The sequence below is a fragment of the Adelges cooleyi genome, unplaced genomic scaffold (assembly GCF_023614345.1).
Source record: "Adelges cooleyi isolate 19-005CV unplaced genomic scaffold, UGA_ACOO_1.1 ACOO_flye_CR_arks_rails_tigmint_CR_PRNA_31, whole genome shotgun sequence".
Taxonomy (NCBI): domain Eukaryota; kingdom Metazoa; phylum Arthropoda; class Insecta; order Hemiptera; family Adelgidae; genus Adelges; species Adelges cooleyi.
In genome coordinates this window covers 43,063-69,996 of record NW_026095981.1, presented here as the reverse complement: position 1 = coordinate 69,996, position 26,934 = coordinate 43,063, and the positions used below count along the sequence as shown (strand labels likewise).

Genomic DNA, 26,934 nt, shown 5'->3' with positions numbered 1-26,934 from the left:
GCACAAGCACCTATAATACATAATAGGTAATTAAAAGAAAAAAGTTATTACATTTTGAAGACTCTGTAATCTGTATGCATATTAGAATGATGTTAAAAAAATTAATACAGTCTTTGATGTTCCAACCAAAAGTTTTCTTATCATACTTAACATATTACAAAAATTAATTGCTATTTGCGTTATACTTTAACAACACAGTTTCCATATAGTTTAAATAACATTTGTTAAATAATGTTTATTATATATATTTGAATATTTTAGCTTCGATGCAAAGCGAGAAGGTATTGGTTTTACTCTGATGTGGGCTTTTTTTTTCGCTGTATACACTGTAACTTTTTTAATACTAGACCAATTCCTTCGAATAGCAACTCTATAAATCACAAATTTTGTCTAGTTTGTACTTTGGGGGGGTAAAAGTTGAAAAAGTTTAAGACTTCACAGACGAAAGTTGAAAAAACAAAAAAAAAACCGTACGAGTTTTTAAGTTAGAACTTTTACTGGCTATAGTATCGAGAAAAAGAGTCGGATCGAGTTGAAATGTATAAGAAATATTTATTAGGTATGCCCGCGCACGTCAGTTTTGTCAAATTCAAAATATACCCATTTTCCGCCCCCCTAGGGGGGGTACAAGTTTTTTTGTTTTTCGGGGTTTTTAGCCGTAATTTTAAAACTTTTGGGTTGAAAATTTGCCAGTAGTTGGAACTCATATGTTGTCATAACATATTAAGCGGGTGAAAAATTCGGCACTACTGTTTTTTTTTAATTGCCGGAAAACCGTGTTTTCGCACATTGCGTATATTTTAACAAAAACACCTAAAATATATAAAAAAAATTGATCAAATCATTAAAACAATTTTATTTATATCTATGCAGATTGATACTATTAGGTTTTGTGCTCAAGTACCACTTTTGACTTGAAGTTTACACAAATTCAACTTTTTTTTTACTTAAGTTCTTTCCGGATGATTAAAATTGAGAACTGATATTAAATTCGTAATCACCGACCCAAAAAACATATAATTTGACCACTTTTGATGTCTTTTACACAAAAATCCAGAAAAATGTTTTAGCTTCGATGCAAAGCGAGAAGGTATTGGTTTTACTCTGATGTGGGCTTTTTTTTTCGCTGTATACACTGTAACTTTTTTAATACTAGACCAATTCCTTCGAATAGCAACTCTATAAATCACAAATTTTGTCTAGTTTGTACTTTGGGGGGGTAAAAGTTGAAAAAGTTTAAGTCTTCAAAGACGAAAGTTGAAAAAACAAAAAAAAAACCGTACGAGTTTTTAAGTTAGAACTTTTACTGGCTATAGTATCGAGAAAAAGAGTCGGATCGAGTTGAAATGTATAAGAAATATTTATTAGGTATGCCCGCGCACGTCAGTTTTGTCAAATTCAAAATATACCCATTTCCCGCTCCCCTAGGGGGGGTACAAGTATTTTTGTTTTTCGGGGTTTTTAGCCGTAATTTTAAAACTTTTGGGTTGAAAATTTGCCAGTAGTTGGAACTCATATGTTTCCATAACATATAAGGCGGGTGAAAAATTCGGTACTACTGTTTTTTTTTTAATTGCCGGAAAACCGTGTTTTCGCACATTGCGTATATTTTAACAAAAACACCTAAAATATTTTAAAAAAATTGATCAAATCATTAAAACAATTTTATTTTTATCTATGCAGATTGATACTTTTAGGTTTTGTGCTCAAGTACCACTTTTGACTTGAAGTTTACACAAATTCAACTTTTTTTTTTTTTTTTACTTAAGTTCTTTCCGGATGATTAAAATTGAGAACTGATATTAAATTCGTAATCACCGACCCAAAAAACATATAATTTGACCACTTTTGATGTCTTTTACACAAAAATCCAGAAAAATGTTTTAGCTTCGATGCAAATCGAGAAGGTATTGGTTTTACTCTGATGTGGGCTTTTTTTTTCGCTGTATACACTGTAACTTTTTTAATACTAGACCAATTCCTTCGAATAGCAACTCTATAAATCACAATTTTCATCTAGTTGGTACTTTGGGGGGGTAAAAGTTGAAAAAGTTTAACTCTTCACAGGCGAAAATTGAAAAAACAAAAAAAAAACCGTACGAGTTTTTAAGTTAGAACTTTTACTGGCTACAGTATCGAGAAAAAGAGTCGGATCGAGTTGAAATGTATAAGAAATATTTATTAGGTATGCCCGCGCACGTCAGTTATATCAAATTTGAATTTAACCCAATGCCCACCCCCCTAGGGGGGTTACAGGTTTTTTTGTTTTTCGGGGTTTTTAGCCGTAATTTTAAGACCTTTGGGTTGAAAATTTGCCAGTAGTTGGAACTCATATGTATCCATAACATATTAAACGGAAAAATAATTCGGCACTACAGTTTTTTTTTTTTTATAGCCGGAAAACTGTGTTTTTGCAGATTGCGTATATTTTAACAAAAAACACTTAAAATCTTAAAAAAAAAATCAGTACAGTGGGGTCGGTGCATAGTGGGGACGGAACATAGTTGGGTCGGGGCATATTGGGGACGGGGAGGTCACAGGTTTACAGGAATTTTTAAATCTGAAAGTGATAAAATCACTTTCGAAAAAACGCTTCGATGCAAATCGGTAGTTAGTATTTTCAAGCCAGTACAGTCCAAACCCAGCACAGTATAAACCAGCAAAGTTAGAAAGTCTTAAATGAAGGTTCTGTATTTACAAATGAGCATCAAAGCGTTCATTTGAAAGCGATTTTATTCAATTTTATCACTTTTATTTATAATAGTTCTTGTAGACCTGTGACCTCTCCGTTTCCTCATTGCTTTGATTACATTATGCCAATACTCTACTGTACTAGTCCTCTCGGATAAAATCGCTTTCAAATAAACGCTTTGATGCTCATTTGTAAATACAGAACCTTCATTTAAGACTTTCTAACTTTGCTGGTTTATACTGTGCTTGGTTTGAACTGTACTGGCTTGAAAATACTAACTACCGATTTGCATCGAAGCGTTTTTTCGAAAGTGATTTTATCACTTTCAGATTTAAAAATTCCTGTAAACCTGTGACCTCCCGTCCCCAATATGCCCCGACCCAACTATGTTCCGTCCCCACTATGCACCGACCCCACTGTACTGATTTTTTTTTATCTGTATACACTGTAACTTTTTTAATACTGGACCAATTCCTTCGAATAGCAGCTCTATAAATCACAAATTTGATCTAGTTGGTACTTTGGGGAGGTAAAAGTTGAAAAAGTTTACTTCTTTACAGACGAAATTTGAAAAAAAAAAAAAAAAAACCGTACGAGTTTTTAAGTTACAGTGTATAAAGATAAAAAAAAGCCCAGACGATATCACGATATGTTATTCCTTTAAAATTAGGTCAATTGTAATACAATTTTAAAACATATTATTTCTTGGTGCTCACATGCATAGCTTTTGTAGGTAGTCTAGGCGGTACCGTGTTTTTTTGTTTCTTTATTTGTTCTTGACAATTGAGTACATAATAATACTTTGGTATAATATACATATTTAAAAACACCTTTACATACGTAGACTAGTGTAAAATATGGTGTCAACTTGTATGTTACGATAAACCACAATAGATTTACAAGACAAACATGACTAAACTTTTTGTAGACAATATCAATATTATATTACTATCGAAAATTATAGACTTAACATGTATAGACTTTGTAGAGATTATGTAGAGATTTTTGTAATATTACAATTAGTATAGATGATTTATATATAATATTATTTTGTGCGTAAAGTTTTGTATAGCACATATTATATGGTGAATATAGTTTTATCCGAGATGACTAGTACAGAAGAGTATAGGCATAATGTAATCATAGCAATGAGGAAACGGAGAGGTCACAAGTCTCCAGGAATTATTATAAATAAAAGTGATAAAATTGAATAAAATCACTTTCAAATAAATTATTTGATGCTCATTTGTAAATACAGAACCTTAATTTAAAACTTTCTAACTTTGCTGGTTTATACTGAGCTTGGTTTGGACTGTACTGGCTTGAAAATACTAACTACCGATTTGCATCGAAGCGTTTTTTCGAAAGTGATTTTATCACTTTCAGATTTAAAAATTCCTGTAAACCTGTGACCTCCCCGTCCCCACTATGTCCTGACTCAACTATGCTCCGTCCCCACTATACCCCGACCCCACTGTACTGGTTTTTTTTGACATAAATATCCAAATTAAGTAACTATAAATGTTGAAAAAAAATGCAGTCTAAAAATTAGAATTAATATAGAAAAAAATAGTGTTCTATATTTAATGAATCATCTGTATTCACCATAAAACAATAATATGATATTTCTTTACTATTTATTTGTATACCACCCTCCTGTGCAGAATAAATTGTTAACTGGTGCAAATCTAAAATATATTTAATGTAGAAACACGATTAATTTCTAGTTGGCTTAACTAAATGATTTGTTAAAACCACTTTTACTTAGTTTTTTGAACTAGAAATATATTGAGCCCCCATAATTAGCTTATTTTTATTAAGACCAAATTTCTAATAACTCAGTCCAACTAGAAATGTAATGTGCCGTTATGTTAACTATAGTTTTAATTAGACTAACTTTGTATTTTTTAGATAGTAACTTAATCCCCTTAATATTAAAGTTTAATAATATATTTAACATTTCGATGCATTGTATTGGAAAAATAACAGGGATATTTGAAATTATGGACAGTGTTTTCATGCTACGATAACCAAAATTGTTTACTGCTAACGAAATGTTTTATTAGCCTTGGTTTTTAGATAAACTGCTGTTGTTTTCCAAATAAAATTGCTGTTTGCGTCATACTTTAATAACCTAGCTCCTATATAGTTTGAATAACATTTGATAAATAATGTATTTTTTATAATTTTGAATGTTTTTTGACGCATATATTTCCAAATTTATTAATTGGAAATGTTTTTTGATAAAAAAACTTAAAAGCCTGGACAGTGGGGTCAAGGCTTTGTGGGGACGGATCATGGTGGGGTCTGGTCTTTGTGGGGACGCTGACGTCACAGGTTTACAGGACATTTTTAAACATGAAGTTGATAAAATCACTTTTGAAAAAATGCTTCGATGGTAATCAGAAGTTAGTATTTTTAAGCCAGTACAGCCCAAACCAAGCACAGTGTAAATCAGCAAATTTAGATATGATTAAATTGAGGTGCTGTCTTTACACATATGTAAGTATCAATGTGGTAATTTAAAAGTGATTTTATCTGAGAGGACAAGTACAGTAGAGTATAAGCATAATATAATTAAAACATCGAGGGGACGGAGAGGTCAGAGGTCTGAAGGAATTGATTTAAATAAAAATGAATAAAATGTGGAGTGTAGTATTTTTTTTATCTGCGCACATTTTTTCGACCACACTTCCCCTCCCATCATTACTTTAAAACTCTTATAACTTTATAGTTTAGTAATCCTAAACTGGTTATTGACCAGTCGACCTTTTTAGTACATTATTATCATTTTCACTAGTTGCCATAAAAAAAAATAAGTTGGGAGGGGGGTAAAAACAAATACAGTCGTCAAAAATTGAGATCAAATTGTACAAAAACCTTATGAAAAACGTTTTTATTGCTTATTAAACTCTATGAGATATTGAGTGGTTCATGATAAAAAAATCACCCTGTATATGTCATAAAAAAATGATTATATTGTAGTTACAAATATATAAAATAGACCTATATTCAGTCTAATTTTAATCTCCTATGTCTAAAACGAAAAAAATGTCAACCCTTGTGGCAGGGAGAGGGGTCGGGATGCAGGGCTATCGAAATTTGATTTGAGGCTATTTAAGAATAAAAGAATGCCTAGTAGTTGTTCTATAAAAGCTATAATTGTTTGTTTGTGTTAATGTCCCATTCTAGATATATTCTTTAGATGGGACACTATCGATAAACGTTGACAATATATGCATATATTTTGCACATGAGTAAACAGTATAATGTAGTATGTACGTAAAAAAATAACAGTAAGGAATTGCGTGTATTAAGTATGTCATACATCGCAAATAAAAATATTCAAAAGTATCTGTTGCTTAAAACAAATTGCACGGATCAACACCTACAGACATGGTACTGTTTGCATTCTTCAAGTAAATTTTCTTATAATAAGTACTGTGGTTGTTCGGAAAACCACTATTTGAATCACAGTCGTCAAGCAAGAATACAATATTCCCATAACAGTATAAAATCGTCATAGGTCTCGTTTTCACAACGGCTTTTAACTGCTAAAACTAATAATTTAACATTCTGTATCCAAGTTTATCGTTTGAACACTTAAAATGTATTTGAAAATCATGATGCTATTTATTTGCATTGCATGGTACGTTTTGCAATGTCAAGGTTTTGATAGAAAACCTAATGAGAGTCAAAAAGTAAGCATAACGAGTACTTATTATTTATGATTAATAAAAAATGCTGAGATAGTTGCTTAACAATGTACAAAATGTAATGTATTGATCGAAAAGTCATTTTATGTTTTAACCCCCTCCATTTTTGCACCAGAGTTTTTAAAGAAATATTTTCCCTTATAACCAATTATTGATTACAATAACAAAACAAAATTTAACTATTATGAAATTTATGTTATAATGCTAAAAAAATTCGCAAGCCATATAATATGTTTGGTAGTTAGGCATTTTTATTTAATTAAAGAAGGATTAGTTTAATTAGCAAATTGTTATATACAAATAAATGACTAATTCTTATTCTTATAACGATAGGCATTAATACGTGGGAAAGTCGTTAGTATGTTTCGCGCACAGAATTACTTGACGTACGAAGACGCAAAAACTATAGCTGACCAAGTACAAGCGGAAACACAGGCAGTAGGAGATTTCCTCAGCCGTAATGAATTTGAAACATTATGTGAAGGTAATAAATAATAGGATAATATTCAACAAATGTGTTAGTTAGAAAGTATTATATTGAGGTGCAGTATTTACAAACAAGCATCAAAGCGTTAATTTGTAAGTGATTTTATGACTTTTGTTAATGATAATTCCTGTAGATTTGTGACCTCTCTGTCCCCTCTATGCTTTGATTCCATTATACCACGACCTACTGTTCTAGTCCTTTTGGATTAAATCAATTTCAAATAAACGCTTTGACGCTAATTTGTAAACACTGCACTTCACTTTAATTTGTTTTTACCTTAATGGCTTATAATGTGATCAGTTTGGACTATACTGGTTTGAAAATACTAATCACTGATTTGCATCGAAGCGTTTATGCGAAAGTGATTTTATTACATTCAGCTGTAATAATTCCTGTAAACTTGTGACTTCCCCGTCCCCATTAAGCCCCGACCCCACTGTACTTTTGTTAAATTTAGTTGGAATGGTCGGTGATTTATGTTTCATCCGTTTGTACTCCATAATTTAAATTATAATCGCTTATACTCAATAAAAGTAATATTTATGTATTATATACTTCTTCCATTAGAACAATCTCACACTAACTCTACATACTTTTTAAATTATATTTTTCATATCTCTATTATTCTTCTATTTTAATAGATTGACAATAAACATAACAAAACGCATCTAAAAAACCTTTACATAGATCCTTAATTTGTATACTTATTTCTTGTATTTTTCTAAAGAATAATTGAGTCTCCAGCATTGAAATTAAAAGTAAATCTTATACTATATTGGAGAAAACAATAAAATATTATCTTTACATAATATATTACTTATTAGCAAGAAAGAATTAAAGTCAGGTGCAGTGTTTATAATTTAGTACCAAAGCGTTTATTTAAAAGCGATTTTATCCTAAAGGACTAGTACAAACTATAAGACTCATATGGTACCAACTAGTACTCCTAGTACCCAGTACAAACTAGATAAAATTTGTGATTTATAGAGTTGCTATAATGATTAAAAATAAAAATATTGTAACACAATATTACAATTAATCTGATTTTTTAAGAATATATTTAAAATTTTGTTTTTTCAGATCGTGATTATTCGATAATAGATTGTAAATGGATCGTTAGATTTATTGTAGGTGACGATAGCCAGACGGTAAATAAAAAACAAAAATTACTATAATACCGTTTAAAGGTTGGTTAGGTGGTTTTTCGGGGGGATGTTTAAAGTATTTAAACTTTCAATTATTCTATGTAAAATTGGTTATGAATATTCTGAGGTTTTTGCTGTTATTTGCAAAATGTGAATTATTGTTTTAGAAAATGAATCTTATGTTTATAACATGTACATTAAAATGTTTTAATTGTAAATTTTAATACACATTTTAATGCCTGTTTTTGTTCTGATAAAAAATAGGAATATGCAGAAACATTATTTAAAAGAAATGGACATACGAATCGTATAAACTTTAATCAATTAAGTTTTATCACTCATGAAATAAGAGGAAGAGTGCATAAGGAGACAACCCTTGATAGACAGAGCCAATTGAAATTGGATTTGACAGGTAATATACAATAGAAAATTATTTAATACATATGTTGAGAAAAATGTTCAAAAACTATTGTAATGGCATTTTAATAATAAATTCTATCATTAATTGCACAACTATAAATTATATAATTTTTTATAAAAATGAAATGTATTATGTAATTTTACATTATTATTCTTCAATTACGAAAATATCAGATAATAATCTTTTGCAAGTGGAAAACATATTTTTTCTTAATATATTTGCTGTTGAATTGGTCTGCTTCGTTTGTTTAAAAAATGTATAATACTTTGTGTTTTTAGCATACACATATCCTATTGGGACAATAGATGATGCCATTCGTACCATTACTAAAACTTTTAGTTTTGCAGTTTTATAATAATACATGTATGTACTATGTAATACTAAATGTCACTTACAAAATTGTATTCTTGATTGGAAAATAAACCATTTTGCTCTTATATTTCGTCAGTATTTATTTTATCTAAATATATGAAAATGAATACCTGTCTGTCTGTCTGTCCATTATGCATTAGTACACCATTCATCCGATCGACATGAAACTTTGGGAAGTTGTTGAATACACTCCCGCGAAGATAACTGGCATAGTACTTTTCGAAAATTTCACCTCTAAGGAAATTTCACCTCAAACGTAATCAAATGTAAATTAATTAAATGTTTGTAATTATAATAACCCAAAATAAACTCTTGGTTTGTAACCATGGGAACCACGGTACTCGAGCAAATGGTAGATAACATATACAAATGATAAATAACATATTAGACCGCAATATTATATTAGAATACTCGTGCGTTAATCAAGAGTAAGTATTCACTAGAAAAAAACTTGAGCAATTTATGGTTATATATATCATATAAAAATATATTCTTGTTTGTCTGTCCTTTAATACATTAGTACACCGTTCGTCCGGTAAATGGTAGGTGATGATTAAAGGAACAGGCCGATTCTATGTACCAAAATTCTGGGCAAGCGATAAGAGATGCCTAAGAGATAAGATATTAGAAATGAAGGGTGGGGGAATGGAAATTATTTTACTGAGCCCTGGCAGACTAAATCTCGGGAAACGCCGGGTCCGGACAGCTTGTATATCATAAAATAATATTTAAAACCCTTAATCATTAAACAATTATATTATACTCTCCACGTATACGACGTACTTCGGCAACAATGTTGTCATCTTCTGCGCCAAAGACAGACTGAGTCTAATATTTTAAGAGAATTTCCTATTTTTACACAATCATTACCCTTTAAAACTAACTGGATATTATTTAGGTTATAACATCATTTCCATTAAAAAAAAAAATATTAAGTCTAAAAAAAATTAAAATAATCCGTTAGTCAAATAAATCCGTTTTTTAGAAGTGGTGTAAACTATTTCAATAATTTACTTTTTGGAGTGGAGTGTTGTATTGCTGTAATTTGTTGTAAACGCGTTGTTTTGAATGATATGAATCAATTACAAATATGAAAGTGATTTTATCCGAGAGGGCTAGTACTGTAGAGTATAGACATAGTGGATTCAAGTCAGGTCTTAAGGAGTTAATATAAAATCACTTTAAAATAAACGCTTTGATGCTTATTTGTAAATACAGCACCTCACTTTATTACTTTCTCAATTTACGGGTTTACACTGTGCTTGGTTTGGACTATACTAGCTTAAAAATATTAACTTCTGATTCGCATTTATTGAAGCGTTTATTCGAAAGTGATTTTATCACCTTCAGATTGATCACCTGTAAACCTGTGACCTCACCGTCCCCACTATGCCCAGACCCCATCATGCTCCATCCCCACTAAGCCTTGACTCCACTGTACTGGCTTTTAAGTTTTTCTATTTAAAATCATTTACAATTAATTATTTTAGAAAAAAAATGTGTCAAAAAAATATCCAAAAGAATATAATATACATTATTTAACAAATGTTCTTCAAACTATACAAAAATTGAGTTATTAAAGTATGACGCCAATGGCAATGCTATTTGGAAAACAACAGTAGTGTATCAAAAAAACACCTAAGGCTAACAAAACAATTCGTTAGCAAAAACAAGTTTGGTTAGCGTTGCATGAAATTGTCGTTCAAATATTCCTATGATGTTTTAACTGCCGGAAAACTGTGTTTTTTTACAAATTTAGGATCTAAAAGTTAAAAATTTGTCAGCTTTTAGAATTCATATGTATCCATAGCATATTAAACGAAGTAAAAATCCGGCACTTCAGTATTGCTATAATTGCCAGAAAACTGTATAAGATATTGTATATTTTAACATATACACTTTAAATCATAAAAGAACTTCATTAAATCATCACAACATTTTATGGACGTCTATTCAGAATGATACTAATTAGTTTTGATACTTGAGTACCATTTTTAGGTTTTTATTTAATTTAATTTAATTCTTTATTTAAGTATTTTTTGGCTGAGTAAAATTGAAAACTGATATTAAATTCGCAATCACCGAACCCCACAACATATAATTTGACCACTTTGAAGTCTTTTACACAAAAATCTAGAAAAATGTTTTAGCTTTGATGTGGAGCAGTGATGCTATAGGTTTTACAATGAAGTGGCCTTTTTTATTATTTTGTCTGTATACACATTTACAACTTTTTTATTACTGAACCTTCGAACAGCAACTCTATAAATCACATACTTAATCAACTTAAATTATAGGTTAAATAGTTTATTTAACGTATTGACCTATTGTGTTCGAAAAATATCAGGAATATTTAAAACATTGGACAATAAATTCATGCTACGATAACCAAAATTGTTTACTGCTTTTAAGGACCCACCCTTTTCAGGGCTAATAGATACATATATATAAGTATATATATATATTACATTGTACAACTTATCAGGACTAACATATACATATATCTATATATTATATTATATAACTTCTCATTGTTAAATATTGCTAAATATGAATGTACCACACGTGCCGATTTCATATCAGACCCAAAAGGTCATTACAGCATCTTGCGAAAGCAGACAACTTGTAATTCTGTTCATAGTTGACCTCAACAACGAGGCCAACCACTAAAAGGAACTTAACGTTTTTGGCAACTACCGTGCGAATCTCACATCGAAACTAGCCAATTTCGACCATGCGAAGGCTGCACTCTCATGCCTCTACCCTTCCTCCACCGTTGACATAAGCAGATGTCATAACGAGCGAGGTCATCCACGCGCGGACTTTCGATAATTGCGAGGATTCCCACGGCCATTCAACGAGCGGACCAGCATATAAGGCATAGCAGGGCAGATGTGCTGGGACCACCATACTCTACACTTGAAGTTTCTACCTATCATCTTCTTTTGAAGTCTTAAGCGGCTTATAATTGTCTTAATCATCATATTTTTGAAGCATACTGAACTTATGCTATTAACTGTTTGTCGTTGTACATGTTTTATAAGTATATTAAATTAAATGTTTGTGATTTACTCTGAAGTTATTCTATTAAATATCTAAAAACCTATCACCACGATTGTGACAAGACTCAAACAGCCTGCAATACATACGTACAGGGCTACAGGGTTGCTACACTGCTGACGAAATGTTTTATCAGCCTAAGGTGTTTTTAGAAAAACTACTGTTCCAAATAACATTGCCATTGTCGTCACACCTTAAAAACTCAGATTCAATATAGTTTGAATATCATTTGCTAAATAATGTATATTATATATTTTAATTGAATATTTTTTTGACACTTGTATTTCCATATTTACTAATTGTAAATGTTTAAAAAAAAGAAAAACTGAACAATAACATTTTTTTATATCCTAAACAGGAAAAATATATAGAGTGCTATCTAAAGTATATTTAATGAAGAGACACGCTTAATTTCTAGTTCGCTTAAATAAATGATTTGTGACCATAGAATAACCATAGTTTAGTTGGACCAGCTTTGTATTTTTCAGAGCGTAACTTAATCTACTTAATTTATTGGTTAAATAATATGTTCATCATTTTGACTTATTGTGTTCGAACTATATCAAGAATGTTTAAAATATTGGAAAATAATTTTATGCAACGGTTACTAAAACTGTATATTTTTGACGAAATGTTTTATCAGACTAAGGTGTTTTTCAGATACACTGCTGTTGTTTCCCGAATAACATTGCCATTTGCGTCATACTTTAATAACTCGAATTCCATATAGTTTGAATAATATTTGTTAAATAATGTGCATTATATTTATTTGAAATTTTTTTTGACATAAATATCCAAATTTAGCAATTGTAAAAGTTGGAAAAAAAGCAATCTAAAAATTAGAATAAATATAGAAAAAAGTTGTGTTCTATATTTAATGAATCATCTGTATTCACCATAAAACAATAATATAATATATCTTTACTATTTATTTGTATACCACCCTCCTGCGCAGAATAAATTGTTAGCTGGTGCAAATCTAAAATATTTTTAATGTAGAAACACGATTAATTTCTAGTTGGCTTAACTAAATGATTTGTAGAACCGATTGTACTTAGTTTTTTGAACTAGAAATATATTGAGCCCCCATAATAAGCGTATTTTAATTTGAATCAAATTTTTAATAACTCAGTCCAACTAGAAATGTATTGTGCCGTTATATTAACCATAGTTTTAATTTGACCAATATTATATTTTTCAGAGGGTAACTAAATCCCCTAATTTTCAAATTAAATAATATATTTCACATTTTGATTCATTGTGTTCGAAATATATGAAATAATAGACAATATTTTCATGCAACGAGAACCAAATTAGTTTACGGCTAACGAAATGTTTTATTAGGCTCAGGTGTTTTTTAGATAAACTGCTGTTGTTTTCCAAATAACATTGCCATTGCCTTCATACTTTTATGACCTAGTTTCTATATAGTTTGAATAACTTTTGTTAAATAATGTATATTATATTATAATAAATATTTTTTTAACACGTTAATGTCATACAACGATAACCAAAATTGTTGTTTGCTTACGAATTGTTTTATCAGCCTTAGGTGTTTTTTATATAGATTTCTGTTGTTTTCCAAATAACATTGGCATTGTTGTCACACCTTAATAACTCGGTTTCCATAGAGTCTGAATAACATTTATTAAAAAATGTATATTTTATTTATTTGATTGTTCTTTTAACACACTATTATCCAAATTTAGTAATTGAAAATGCTTAAAAAAAATTAAAATTAAAAATCAGATTTATTATAGAAAAATGGGTCCTATATTTTATGAATCATCTGTGTTCACCATAAAACATACATTTGACGTATCTTTACAATTTGTTTGTATACCAACCTCTTACGCAGAATAAATTATTAGCTGGTTTAAATCTAAAATATATTTAAAGTAGAAACACGATTAATTTCTAGTTGGCTTAACTAAATGATTAGTTAGAACCAATTGTAATTAGTTTTTTGACCTAGAAATATATTGAGTCTCTATAATATGCGTATATTAATTTAGACCAAATTTTTAATAATTTAGTCCAACTAGAAATTAATACACCGTTATATTAATCATAGATTTATTTGGACTAACTTTAAATTTTTCAGAGGGTAATTTAATTACTTTAGTTTATTGGTTAAATAATATATTTAACTTTTTGCCTTATTGTGTTAGAAAAATATCAGAAATATTTGAAATATTAGACAATAACTTTATGCAACAAGAACCAAAATTGTTTACTGCTAACGAACCGTTTTATTAGCCTTAGGTGTTTTTAGATAAACTGCTGTTGTTTTCCAAATTACATTGCCATTGCCTTCCTACTTGTATGACCTAGTTTCTATATAGTTAGAATAATTTGTTAAATAATGTATATTCTATTTATTTGAATATTTTTTTGGCATAAATATCCGAATTAAGTAATTGTAAATGTTCAAAAAAAGGACAATCTAAAAATTAGAATTAATATATAATAATTGTAATATTATAATTACTATATTATAATTATATATAATGTTATTATATTATATATAATATATTATTATTATTATATATATATATATATATTATTATATTATATATAATATATTATTATATTATATTATATAATATATAATATTTTCATGCAACGATATTCAAAATTGTTTACTTCTAACGAAACGTTTAATCACCCTTGAGTGTATTTTTGGCATATTTTAATAACTCGGTTTTCATATAGTTTGAATAATATTTATTAAATAATGTTAATATATTTATTTGGATATTTTTTTGACACGTTAATATCCAAATTTAGTAATTGTAAATGTTTCAAAAAAGAAAAACTAAAATTTACAATTTTTTTTATGTCCTATATTTAATGAGTCATCCATTTTCACTATAAAACTAATATTTGAAAGATTTTTACTATTTAATTGTGTACTACCCTCTTACGCAGAAAACAAAATAGCTGGTGCAACCTAAAATATATACAATGTAGTGACATGATTAATTTATTTTTACCTAACTAAGTGTTTTGTAGAAACAACTTTTTCTTTAGTTTTTGGAACTAGAAATTTATTAGGCAATTTTAATAAGCGTATTTTAATTTAGACCAAACTTCTAAAAACTCAGTCCAATTTGATATGTATTTTGCCCTTAGAAAAACCATAGTTTAAGTTAGACTAAATTTGTATCTTTCAGAGCGTAACCTAATCACCTTAATTTATTGTATAAATAATATATTTAACAGTTTAATCTTCTTCGAAAAAAAGATTAAAAATATTGGACAATAATTTAATACAACGATAACCAAATCTGTTTTTTGCTAACGAATTGTTTTATCAGCCTTAGGTGTTTTTTTATATAGATCGCTGTTGTTTTCCAAATAACATTGCCATTGTCGTCACACCTTAATAACTCGGTTTCCAAATAGATTGAATAACATTTGTTAAAAAATGTATATTTTATTTATTTGAATAACTCGGTTTTCATATAGTTTGAATAACATTTATTAAAAAATGTATATTTTATTTATTTGAATGTTCTTTTAACACACTATTATCCAAATTTAGTAATTGAAAATGCTTAAAAAAAAGAAAAATTAAAAATTAGATTTATTATAGAAATAATGGGTCCTATATTTTATGAATCATCTGCATTCATCATAAAACATACATTTGACATATCTTTACTATTTGTTTGTGTACCAACCTCCTACGCAGAATAAATTATTAGCTGGTTCAAATCTAAAATATATTTAAAGTAGAAACACGATAAATTTCTAGTTGGCTTAACTAAATGATTTGTAGAACCGATTGTATTTAGTTTTTTGAACTAGAAATATATTGAGCCCCCATAATAAGCGTATTTTAATTTAGACCAAAATTTTAATAACTGAGTCCATATTGGTATATTGTGCCGTTATATTAACCTTCATTAGAGTTGAACAAACTTTGCATTTTTCAGAGGGTAATTTAATCACCATAGTTTAAAGGTTAAATAATATATTTAACATTTCAATTCGTTGCGTTCGAAATATATCAGGAATATTAAAAAAATATTGGACTATAATTTTATGCAACAATAACCAAAATTGTTTACTGCTAACGAAATGTTTTATCGGCCATGGGTGTTTTTTTAGATGAACTGCTGTTGTTTTTCAAATAAAATTGCCATTTGCGTCTCACTTTAATAACTCGGTTTCCATATAGTTTGAATAATATTTGTTGAATAATGTACATTATATTTATTCAAATATTTTTTTGACATAAATATCCAAATTTAGCAATTGTAAATTTTGAAAAAATAAAAACTAAAAATTAGAAAAATTATAGAAAAAATAGTGTCCTATATTTAATGATACATCTGTACTCACCATAAAACAATAATATGATATATCTTTACTATTTATTTGCATACCACCCTCCTATGCAAAATAATTTAATAGCTGGTGCAAATCTAAAATATATTTAATGTTGAGATACTATTAATTTCTAGTTGGCATAACTAAATGATTTGTTGGAACCACATGTACCAATTTTGTATTTTTCAGTTGGTAACTTAATCCCTATTATATTTAAGTTCAATAATATATTTAACATTTCGATTCATTGTGTTCGAAGTAAATCAGGAATATTTGAAATAATGGACAATATTTTCATGCAACGCTAACCAAACTTGTTTATTACTAACGAAATGTTTTATTAGCCTTAGGTGTTTTTTAGATAAACTGCTGTTGTTTTCCAAATAACACTGCCGTTGTCGTCATACTTTAATAGCTCGGTTTTCATATAATTTAAATAACATTTGATAAATAATGTATTTTTTATAATTTTGAATGTTTTTTGACGCATATATTTCCAAATTTATTAATTGGAAATGTTTTTTGATAAAAAAACTTAAAAGCCTGGACAGTGGGGTCAAGGCTTTGTGGGGACGGATCATGGTGGGGTCTGGTCTTTGTGGGGACGCTGACGTCACAGGTTTACAGGACATTTTTAAACATGAAGTTGATAAAATCACTTTTGAAAAAATGCTTCGATGGTAATCAGAAGTTAGTATTTTTAAGCCAGTACAGCCCAAACCAAGCACAGTGTAAATCAGCAAATTTAGATATGATTAAATTGAGGTGCTGTCTTTACACATATGTAAGTATCAATGTGGTAATTTAAAAGTGATTTTATCTGAGAGGACAAGTACAGTAGAGTATAAGCATAATATAATTAAAACATCGAGGGGACGGAGAGGTCAGAGGTCTGAAGGAATTGATTTAAATAAAAATGAATAAAATGTGGAGTGTAGTATTTTTTTTATCTGCGCACATTTTTTCGACCACACTTCCCCTCCCATCATTACTTTAAAACTCTTATAACTTTATAGTTTAGTAATCCTAAACTGGTTATTGACCAGTCGACCTTTTTAGTACATTATTATCATTTTCACTAGTTGCCATAAAAAAAATAAGTTGGGAGGGGGGTAAAAACAAATACAGTCGTCAAAAATTGAGATCAAATTGTACAAAAACCTTATGAAAAACGTTTTTATTGCTTATTAAACTCTATGAGATATTGAGTGGTTCATGATAAAAAAATCACCCTGTATATGTCATAAAAAAATGATTATATTGTAGTTACAAATATATAAAATAGACCTATATTCAGTCTAATTTTAATCTCCTATGTCTAAAACGAAAAAAATGTCAACCCTTGTGGCAGGGAGAGGGGTCGGGATGCAGGGCTATCGAAATTTGATTTGAGGCTATTTAAGAATAAAAGAATGCCTAATAGTTGTTCTATAAAAGCTGCGCTTCAATCACGCCATTTCACGCTAAGCTCTAGTGAGCTTAAGTCTAAAAACCGGCAAACTTTTTTTTTCTCGATTTTTGTTGGTTTTTGGGGGTGAACAAGTTGATTTTTCTATCAACAAAGTGGTTCCTACCGCCTTTTGATCCACCAAAGTACCAATCGCAAACCATTTCGGATATTTAGAGATGATACTCAAGTAAACCGATCCAAAGGAAAAAATATTTGACCACTCTTTTATGGTTTTAGGTTTAGTTTTCACAGTTTTTCTCAAACAAAATGTCAACAAGAGATTTTTAAGATAATTGTTTGTTTGTGTTAATGTCACATTCTAGATATATTCTTTAGATGGGACACTATCGATAAACGTTGACAATATATGCATATATTTTGCACATGAGTAAACAGTAAAATGTAGTATGTACGTAAAAAAATAACATTAAGGGAGTGCGTGTATTAAGTATGTCATACAACGCAAATAAATATGTTCAAAAGTATTTGTTGCTTAAAACAAATCGCACCGATCAACACCCACCGACTTAGTACTGTTTGCATTCTTCAAGTAAATTTTCTTATAATAAGTACTGTGGTTGTTCGGAAAACCACTATTTGAATCACAGTCGTCAAGCAAGAATACAATATTCCCATAACATTATAAAATCGTCATAGGTCTCGTTTTCACAACGGCTTTTTACTGCTAAAACTAATAATTTAACATTCCGTATCCAAGTTTATCGTTTGAACACTTAAAATGTATTCGAAAGTCATGATGCTATTTATTTGCATTGCATGGTACGTTTTGCAATGTCAAGGTTTTGATGGAAAACCTAACGATAGTGAAAAAGTAAGCATAACGAGTACTTATTATTTATGATTAATAAAAAATGCTGAGATAGTTGCTTAACAATGTACAAAATGTAATGTATTGATCGAAAAGTCATTTTATGTTTTAACCCCCTCCATTTTTGCACCAGAGTTTTTAAAGTAATATTTTCCCTTATAACCAATTATTGATTACAATAACAAAACAAAATTTAACTATTATGAAATTTATGTTATAATGCTAAAAAAATTCGCAAGCCATATAATATGTCTGATAGTTAGACATTTTTATTTAATTAAAGAAGTATTAGTTTAATTAGCAAATTGTTATATACAAATAAATGACTAATTCTTATTCTTATAACGATAGGCACTAATACGAAGGAAAGTCGTTAGTATGTTTCGCGCACTGAATTACTTGAGGTACGAAGACGCAAAAACTATAGCTGACCAAGTAAAAGCGGAAACACAGGCAGTAGGAGATTTACCCAGCCGTACTGAATTTGAAACATTATGTGAAGGTAATAAATAATAGGATAATATTCAACAAATGTGTTAGTTAGAAAGTATTATATTGTGGTGCAGTATTTACAAACAAGCATCAAAGCGTTAATTTGTAAGTGATTTTATGATTTTTGTTAATGATAATTCCTGTAGATTTGTGACCTCTCTGTCCCCTCTATGCTTTGATTCCATTATACCACGACCTACTGTACTAGTCCTTTTGGATTAAATCAATTTCAAATAAACGCTTTGACGCTAATTTGTAAACACTGCACTTCACTTTAATTTGTTTTTACCTTAATGGCTTATAATGTGATCAGTTTGGACTATACTGGTTTGAAAATACTAATCACTGATTTGCATCGAAGCGTTTATGCGAAAGTGATTTTATTACATTCAGCTGTAATAATTCCTGTAAACTTGTGACTTCCCCGTCCCCATTAAGCCCCGACCCCACTGTACTTTTGTTAAATTTAGTTGGAATGGTCGGTGATTTATGTTTCATCCGTTTGTACTCCATAATTTAAATTATAATCGCTTATACTCAATAAAAGTAATATTTATGTATTATATACTTCTTCCATTAGAACAATCTCACACTAACTCTACATACTTTTTAAATTATATTTTTCATATCTCTATTATTCTTCTATTTTACTAGATTGACAATAAACATAACAAAACGCATCTAAAAAACCTTTACATAGATCCTTAATTTGTATACTTATTTCTTGTATTTTTCTAAAGAATAATTGAGTCTCCAGCATTGAAATTAAAAGTAAATCTTATACTATATTGGAGAAAACAATAAAATATTATCTTTACATAATATATTACTTATTAGCAAGAAAGAATTAAAGTCAGGTGCAGTGTTTATAATTTAGTATCAAAGCGTTTATTTAAAAGCGATTTTATCCTAAAGGACTAGTACAAACTATAAGACTCATATGGTACCAACTAGTACTCCTAGTACCCAGTACCAACTAGATAAAATTTGTGATTTATAGAGTTGCTATAATGATTAAAAATAAAAATATTGTAACACAATATTACAATTAATCTGATTTTTTAAGAATATATTTAAAATTTTGTTTTTTCAGATCGTGATTATTCGATAATAGATTGTAAATGGATCGTTAGATTTATTGTAGGTGACGATAGCCAGACGGTAAATAAAAAACAAAAATTACTATAATACCGTTTAAAGGTTGGTTAGGTGGTTTTTCGGGGGGATGTTTAAAGTATTTAAACTTTCAATTATTCTATGTAAAATTGGTTATGAATATTCTGAGGTTTTTGCTGTTATTTGCAAAATGTGAATTATTGTTTTAGAAAATGAATCTTATGTTTATAACATGTACATTAAAATGTTTTAATTGTAAATTTTAATACACATTTTAATGCCTGTTTTTGTTCTGATAAAAAATAGTTATATGCACAAGTGTTATTTGATAGAAATGCACGTCCGGCTGGTATAAACTTTAATCAATTAAGTTTTATCACTGATGAAATAAGAGTAAGAGTGCATAAGGAGACAACCCTTGATAGAAAGAGCCAATTGAAATTGGATTTGTTAGGTAATATACAATAGAAAAATATTTAATAAATATGTTGAGAAAAATGTTCAAAAACTATTGTAATGGCATTTTAATAATAAAGTCTATCATTAATTGCACAACTATAAATTATATAATTTTTTATAAAAATGAAATGTATTATGTAATTTTACATTATTATTTTTCAATTACGAAAATATCAGATAATAATCTTTTGCAAGTGGAAAACATATTTTTTCTTAATATATTTGCTGTTGAATTGGTCTGCTTCGTTTGTTTAAAAAATGTATAATACTTTGTGTTTTTAGCATACACATATCCTATTGGGACAATAGAAGATGCCATTCGTACCATTACTAGAACTTTTAGTTTTGGAGATTTATAATAATACATGTGTGTACTATGTAATACTAAATGTCACTTACAAAATTGTATTATTGATTGGAAAATAAACCATTTTGCTCTTATATTTCGTCAGTATTTATTTTATCTAAATATATGAAAATGAATACCTGCCTGTCTGTCCATTATGCATTAGTACACCATTCATCCGATCGACATGAAACTTTGGGAAGTTGTTGAATACACTCCCGCGAAGATAACTGGCATAGTACTTTTCGAAAATTTCACCTCTAAGGAAATTTCACCTCAAACGTAATCAAATGTAAATGAATTAAATGTTTGTAATTATAATAACCCAAAATAAACTCTTGGTTTGTAACCATGGGAACCACGGTACTCGAGCAAATGGTAGATAACATATACAAATGATAAATAACATATTAGACCGCAATATTATATTAGAATACTCGTGCGTTAATCAAGAGTAAGTATTCACTAGAAAAATACTTGAGCAATTTATGGTTATATATATATCATATAAAAATATATTCTTGTTTGTCTGTCCTTTAATACATTAGTACACCGTTCGTCCGGTAAATGGTAGGTGATGATTAAAGGAACAGGCCGATTATATGTACCAAAATTCCGGGCAAGCTTTTAACGGTTGGAACGTGATCTGGGACCGGCATTGGGACCCTTGAGTAAGAGGAGGAAATAATAACCAAAAAAAAAAAATGTCACAAAAACGCTGTCACGCTGTTATCTGATAAGAGATAAGATATTAGAAATGAAGGGTGGGGGAATGGGAATTATTTTACTGAGCCCTGGCAGACTAAATCTCGGGAAACGCCGGGTCCGGACAGCTTGTATATCATAAAATAATATTTAAAACCCTTAATCATTAAACAATTATATTATACTCTCCACGTATACGACGTACTTCGGCAACAATGTTGTCATCTTCTGCGCCAAAGACAGACCGAGTCTAATATTTTAAGAGAATTTACTATTTTTACACAATCATTACCCTTTAAAACTAACTGGATATTATTTAGGATATAACATCATTTCCATTAAAAAAAAATATATAAAGTCTAAAATAAATTAAAATAATCCGTTAGTCAAATAAATCCGTTTTTTAGAAGTGGTGTATACTATTTCAATAATTTACTTTTTGGAGTGGAGTGTTGTATTGCTGTAATTTGTTGTAAACGCGTTGTTTTGAATGATATGAATCAATTACAAATATGAAAGTGATTTTATCCGAGAGGACTAGTACTGTAGAGTATAGACATAGTGGATTCAAGTCAGGTCTTAAAGAATTAATATAAAAAAAGTGATAAAATCACTTTAAAAAACATTTGATGCTTATTTGTAAATACAGCACCTCAAATTAATACTTTCTCAATTTACGGGTTTACACTGTGCTTGGTTTGGACTATACTAGCTTGAAAATATTAACTTCAGATTCGCATTTATTGAAGCGTTTATTCGAAAGTGATTTTATCACCTTCAGATTGATCACCTGTAAACCTGTGACCTCACCGTCCCCACTATGCCCAGACCCCATCATGCTCCATCCCCACTAAGCCTTGACTCCACTGTACTGGCTTTTAAGTTTTTCTATTTAAAATCATTTACAATTAATTATTTTAGAAAAAAAATGTGTCAAAAAAATATCCAAAAGAATATAATATACATTATTTAACAAATGTTCTTCAAACTATACAGAAATTGAGTTATTAAAGTATGACGCCAATGGAAATGCTATTTGGAAAACAACAGTAGTGTATCAAAAAAACACCTAAGGCTAACAAAACAATTCGTTAGCAAAAACAAGTTTGGTTAGCGTTGCATGAAATTGTCGTTCAAATATTCCTATGATGTTTTAACTGCCGGAAAACTGTGTTTTTTTACAATTTAAGGATAATTTAATTTAATTCTTTATTTAAGTATTTTTTGGCTGAGTAAAATTGAAAACTGATATTAAATTCGCAATCACCGAACCTCACAACATATAATTTGACCACTTTGAAGACTTTTACACAAAAATCTAGAAAAATGTTTTAGCTTTGATGTGGAGCAGTGATGCTATAGGTTTTACAATGAAGTGGCCTTTTTTATTATTTTGTCTGTATACACATTTACAACTTTTTTATTACTGAACCAATACCTTCGAACAGCAACTCTATAAATCACATACTTAATCAACTTAAATTTTAGGTTAAATAGTTTATTTAACGTATTGACCTATTGTGTTCGAAAAATATCAGGAATATTTAAAACATTGGACAATAAATTCATGCTACGATAACCAAAATTGTTTACTGCTGACGAAATGTTTTATCAGCCTAAGGTGTTTTTAGATAAACTGCTGTTGTTTTCCAAATAACATTGCCATTGTCGTCACACCTTAAAAACTCAGATTCAATATAGTTTGAATATCATTTGCTAAATAATGTATATTATATATTTTAATTGAATATTTTTTTGACACTTGTATTTCCATATTTACTAATTGTAAATGTTTAAAAAAAGAAAAACTGAAAATACAATTTTTTTATATCCTACACAGGAAAAATATATAGTTAGTGCTGTCTAAAGTATATTTAATGTAGAGACACGATTAATTTCTAGTTGGCTTAAATAAATGATTTGTGACCATAGAGTAACCATAGTTTAGTTGGACCAGCTTTGTATTTTTCAGAGCGTAACTTAATCTACCTAATTTATTGGCTAAATAATATGTTCAACATTTTGACTGATTGTGTTCGAACTATATCAAGAATATTTAAAATATTGGACAATAATTTTATGCAACGGTTACTAAAACTGTATATTTTTGACGAAATGTTTTATCAGACTTAGGTGTTTTTCAGATACACTGCTGTTGTTTTCCGAATAACGTTGCCATTTGCGTCATACTTTAATAACTCGAATTCCATATAGTTTGAATAATATTTGTTAAATAATGTACATTATATTTATTTGAAATTTGTTTTGACATAAATATCCAAATTTAGCAATTGTAAAAGTTGGAAAAAAAGCAATCTGAAAATTAGAATAAATATAGAAAAAAAATGTGTTCTTTATTTAATGAATCATCTGTATTCACCATAAAACAATAATATGATATATCTTTACTATTTATTTGTATACCACCCTCCTGCGCAGAATAAATTGTTAGCTGGTGCAAATCTAAAATATATTTAATGTAGAAACACGATTAATTTCTAGTTGGCTTAACTAAATGATTTGTAGACCCGATTGTATTCAGTTTTTTGAACTAGAAACATATTGAGCCCCCATAATAAGCGTTTTTTAATTTGGATCAAATTTTTAATAACTCAGTCCAACTAGAAATGTACTGTGCCGTTATATTAACCATAGTTTTAATTTGACCAACGGGGGCATGGTAAGAGCCTGCTCGTGGCGCCCCTGCATAGTTGTCTGACCTAACCTCTAGATCAGATTAACGAACTAATCTTACCAACACCGGTGCGAATTATGCCAATACCACTAAAACGGTCCTTTTCAGGACCAACCCCTGCTCTAACTATACTTTCCCAGAATATTGAGCGTTTTTCAACATATAAAGGAGAGCTTCTAGCTATCCTTTGTGCTAAGAATGACTGCGATATACTTTGTGTACAGGAAACGCACCGGGACAGGGCCAGCTCACGGCCAAAAATACCGGGAATGATATTAATCAAAGAGATACCTAGTGAAACATACGGAAGTGCGGTCTTTTCAAAACCTGGATTGATCATAGAAAGTGCAGAACACTGTAATAAAGGAAATATCGAAATAATTACAATAGAGGTTAAAGGCTGTACGGTCACTTCAATATACAAACCGCCAAATATAGACTTTGCTTTTGAAAAACCAACGAATTTCGATAATAGCCCTATAAAAATAGTGATTGGGGATTTCAACAGCCACAGCTGCAGTTGGGGATATGTAGAAACGGACCTTAACGGCGAAAAAGTTGAAGAATGGGCTGAAGCTGAGCTTCTGTCATTAGTGCACGACCCAAAACTGCCTAAATCATTCAATAGCGCGAGATGGAAAAAAGGATATAAACCGGATTTAATCTTTGTGAGTAACAATATTTATCAACAATGCCTCAAGAATGTGTGTAACCCAATACCAAAAACCCAACATAGAGCTCTCAAACTTCAAATAACCGAAGTAATCCGAGGTCAAATCATACCATTCAAGAGAAGGTTTAACTACAAAAAAGCGGATTGGGAGCAATATGGGCTAGCTATCGGTAGAGAAATCCAGAATCTTGAACCCAATTTAGAAAACTATGAATCTTTCGTAAAGAAAGTGAACAAAATATCTAGACGATACATCCCAAGGGGTTGCAGACAAAATTACATTCCCGGCTAGCTGTCCCAGAAAGCTGTAAGGCAAAAGCAAAATATGAAGAACTATTCAAACAGAATCCCTTTAGTGAAGAGACGATAATAGAGGGTGAAAAGCTAACCCAACTATTATGTGCCGAGAAAAATAGGAAGTGGCATGAAACAATAGAAAACATTGACATGACAAAAAACAGTAAAAAAGCTTGGGGACTTATAAAGAAATTAAACGGAGATCAGACGGTACAAACGTCCTGCATAAATGTTAAAGCAAATCAAGTAGCCTCAGAATTACTTCGTAATGGGAAACCAAATACTAAAATCAAAAAAAGGAAGATCAAGAGGAATAAAGATATAGAATGTCGTAACATCCAAGATGATTTTACGATAGAGGAGCTAAGTAACAGTTTACGAGAAATGAAGAACGGAAAAGCGGCAGGATTTGACGAAATCACTACAGAACAAATTAAACATTTCGGAATCGAAACTAGAAATTGGCTTCTCAAACTACTAAACGGTTGCCTACGAAATAAATCTGTACCAAAAATGTGGAGGAAGGCTAAAGTAGTGGCACTGCCTAAACCGGGCAAAGATTTAAGCAATCCGAAAAGCTATAGACCTATATCTCTATTACGCCACACTTACAAACTTTACGAAAAAATGATCCTAAATCGTATCAAAACGCAGATCGACCAACAAATAATTCCAGAACAAGCCGGCTTTAGACCCGGAAAAACGTGCACGGGCCAAATCTTAAACCTTTGCCAACACATAAAAGACGGCTTTGAAAATAAAACAACAGTAGAGTGGGGTCGGGGCAAAGTGGGGATGGAGCAAAGTTGGATCGGGGCACAGTGGGTGCGGGAATGTCACAGGTTTACAGGAATTTTTAAATCTGAAAGTGATAAAATCACTTTCGAATAAACGCTTCGATGCAAATCGGTAGTTAGTATTTTCAAGCCAGTACAGTCCAAACCAAGCACAGTATAAACCAGCAAAGTTAGAAAGTTTTAAATGAAGGTTCTGTATTTACAAATAAGCATCAAAGCGTTAATTCAAAAGTGATTTTATTCAATTTTATCACTTTTATTTATAATAATTCCTATCGACCAGTGACCTCTCCGTCCCCTCGTTGATTTGATTCCTTTATGCCTATACTCTACTGTACTAGTCTTCTGGGATAAAATCACTTTTAAATTAACGCTTGGTTTGGACTGTACTGGCTTGAAAATACTAACTACCGATTTGCATCGAAGCGTTTTGTCGAAAGTGATTTTATCACTTTCAGATATAAAAATTCCTGTAAACCTGTGACCTCCCCGTCCCCACTATGCCCCGACCCAACTTGCTCCGTTTCCACTATGCCACGACCCCACTGTACTGGTTTTTTTTTTTTGCAAAAACATAGTGGACCAATTACTACATAAACTTTGTCTTGTTAAATTTAGATGGAATGTTCGGCGATTCATGTTTCAATCGTTTGTACTCCATAGTTTAAATTATAATCGCTTGTTTTCAATAAAATTAACATTTATGTATTATATACTTCCATTGGAGCAATCTCACACTAACTATTTATACTTTATAGATTATATTCTTTCAAAGCTCTATCATACTTCTATTTTACTAGATTGACAATGTACAAAACAAAATGTAACTAAAAAAACCTTTTCA

The 26,934-nt window shown here is 29.9% G+C and overlaps 2 protein-coding genes across 6 annotated transcripts in view; one reads left to right on the top strand and one right to left on the bottom strand.

Moving 5' to 3' along the window:
• Nucleotides 1-26,934, bottom strand: part of LOC126839950 (uncharacterized) — a 71,590-nt gene that overhangs the window by 33,459 nt on the left and 11,197 nt on the right. The window lies entirely within an intron of this gene.
• Nucleotides 6,145-26,934, top strand: part of LOC126839951 (uncharacterized) — a 58,737-nt gene continuing 37,947 nt past the window's right edge. Inside the window, exons 1-6 of one of the 4 annotated variants that reach the window (XM_050575426.1) lie at nucleotides 6,145-6,361; nucleotides 18,482-18,513; nucleotides 18,862-19,012; nucleotides 20,096-20,163; nucleotides 20,425-20,572; nucleotides 20,860-21,020. In XM_050575426.1, coding sequence (XP_050431383.1) covers nucleotides 6,301-6,361; nucleotides 18,482-18,513; nucleotides 18,862-19,012; nucleotides 20,096-20,163; nucleotides 20,425-20,572; nucleotides 20,860-20,936 — 537 coding nt within the window. In that variant the 5' untranslated portion in view covers nucleotides 6,145-6,300 and the 3' untranslated portion in view covers nucleotides 20,937-21,020. Of the gene's footprint in view, nucleotides 6,394-6,741; nucleotides 6,893-7,975; nucleotides 8,044-8,304; nucleotides 8,453-8,739; nucleotides 8,888-18,195; nucleotides 18,514-18,861; nucleotides 19,013-20,095; nucleotides 20,164-20,424; nucleotides 20,573-20,859; nucleotides 21,021-26,934 lie in introns of those variants that run through there. The other 3 variants (XM_050575422.1, XM_050575427.1, XM_050575423.1) reach the window with 3 other exon arrangements.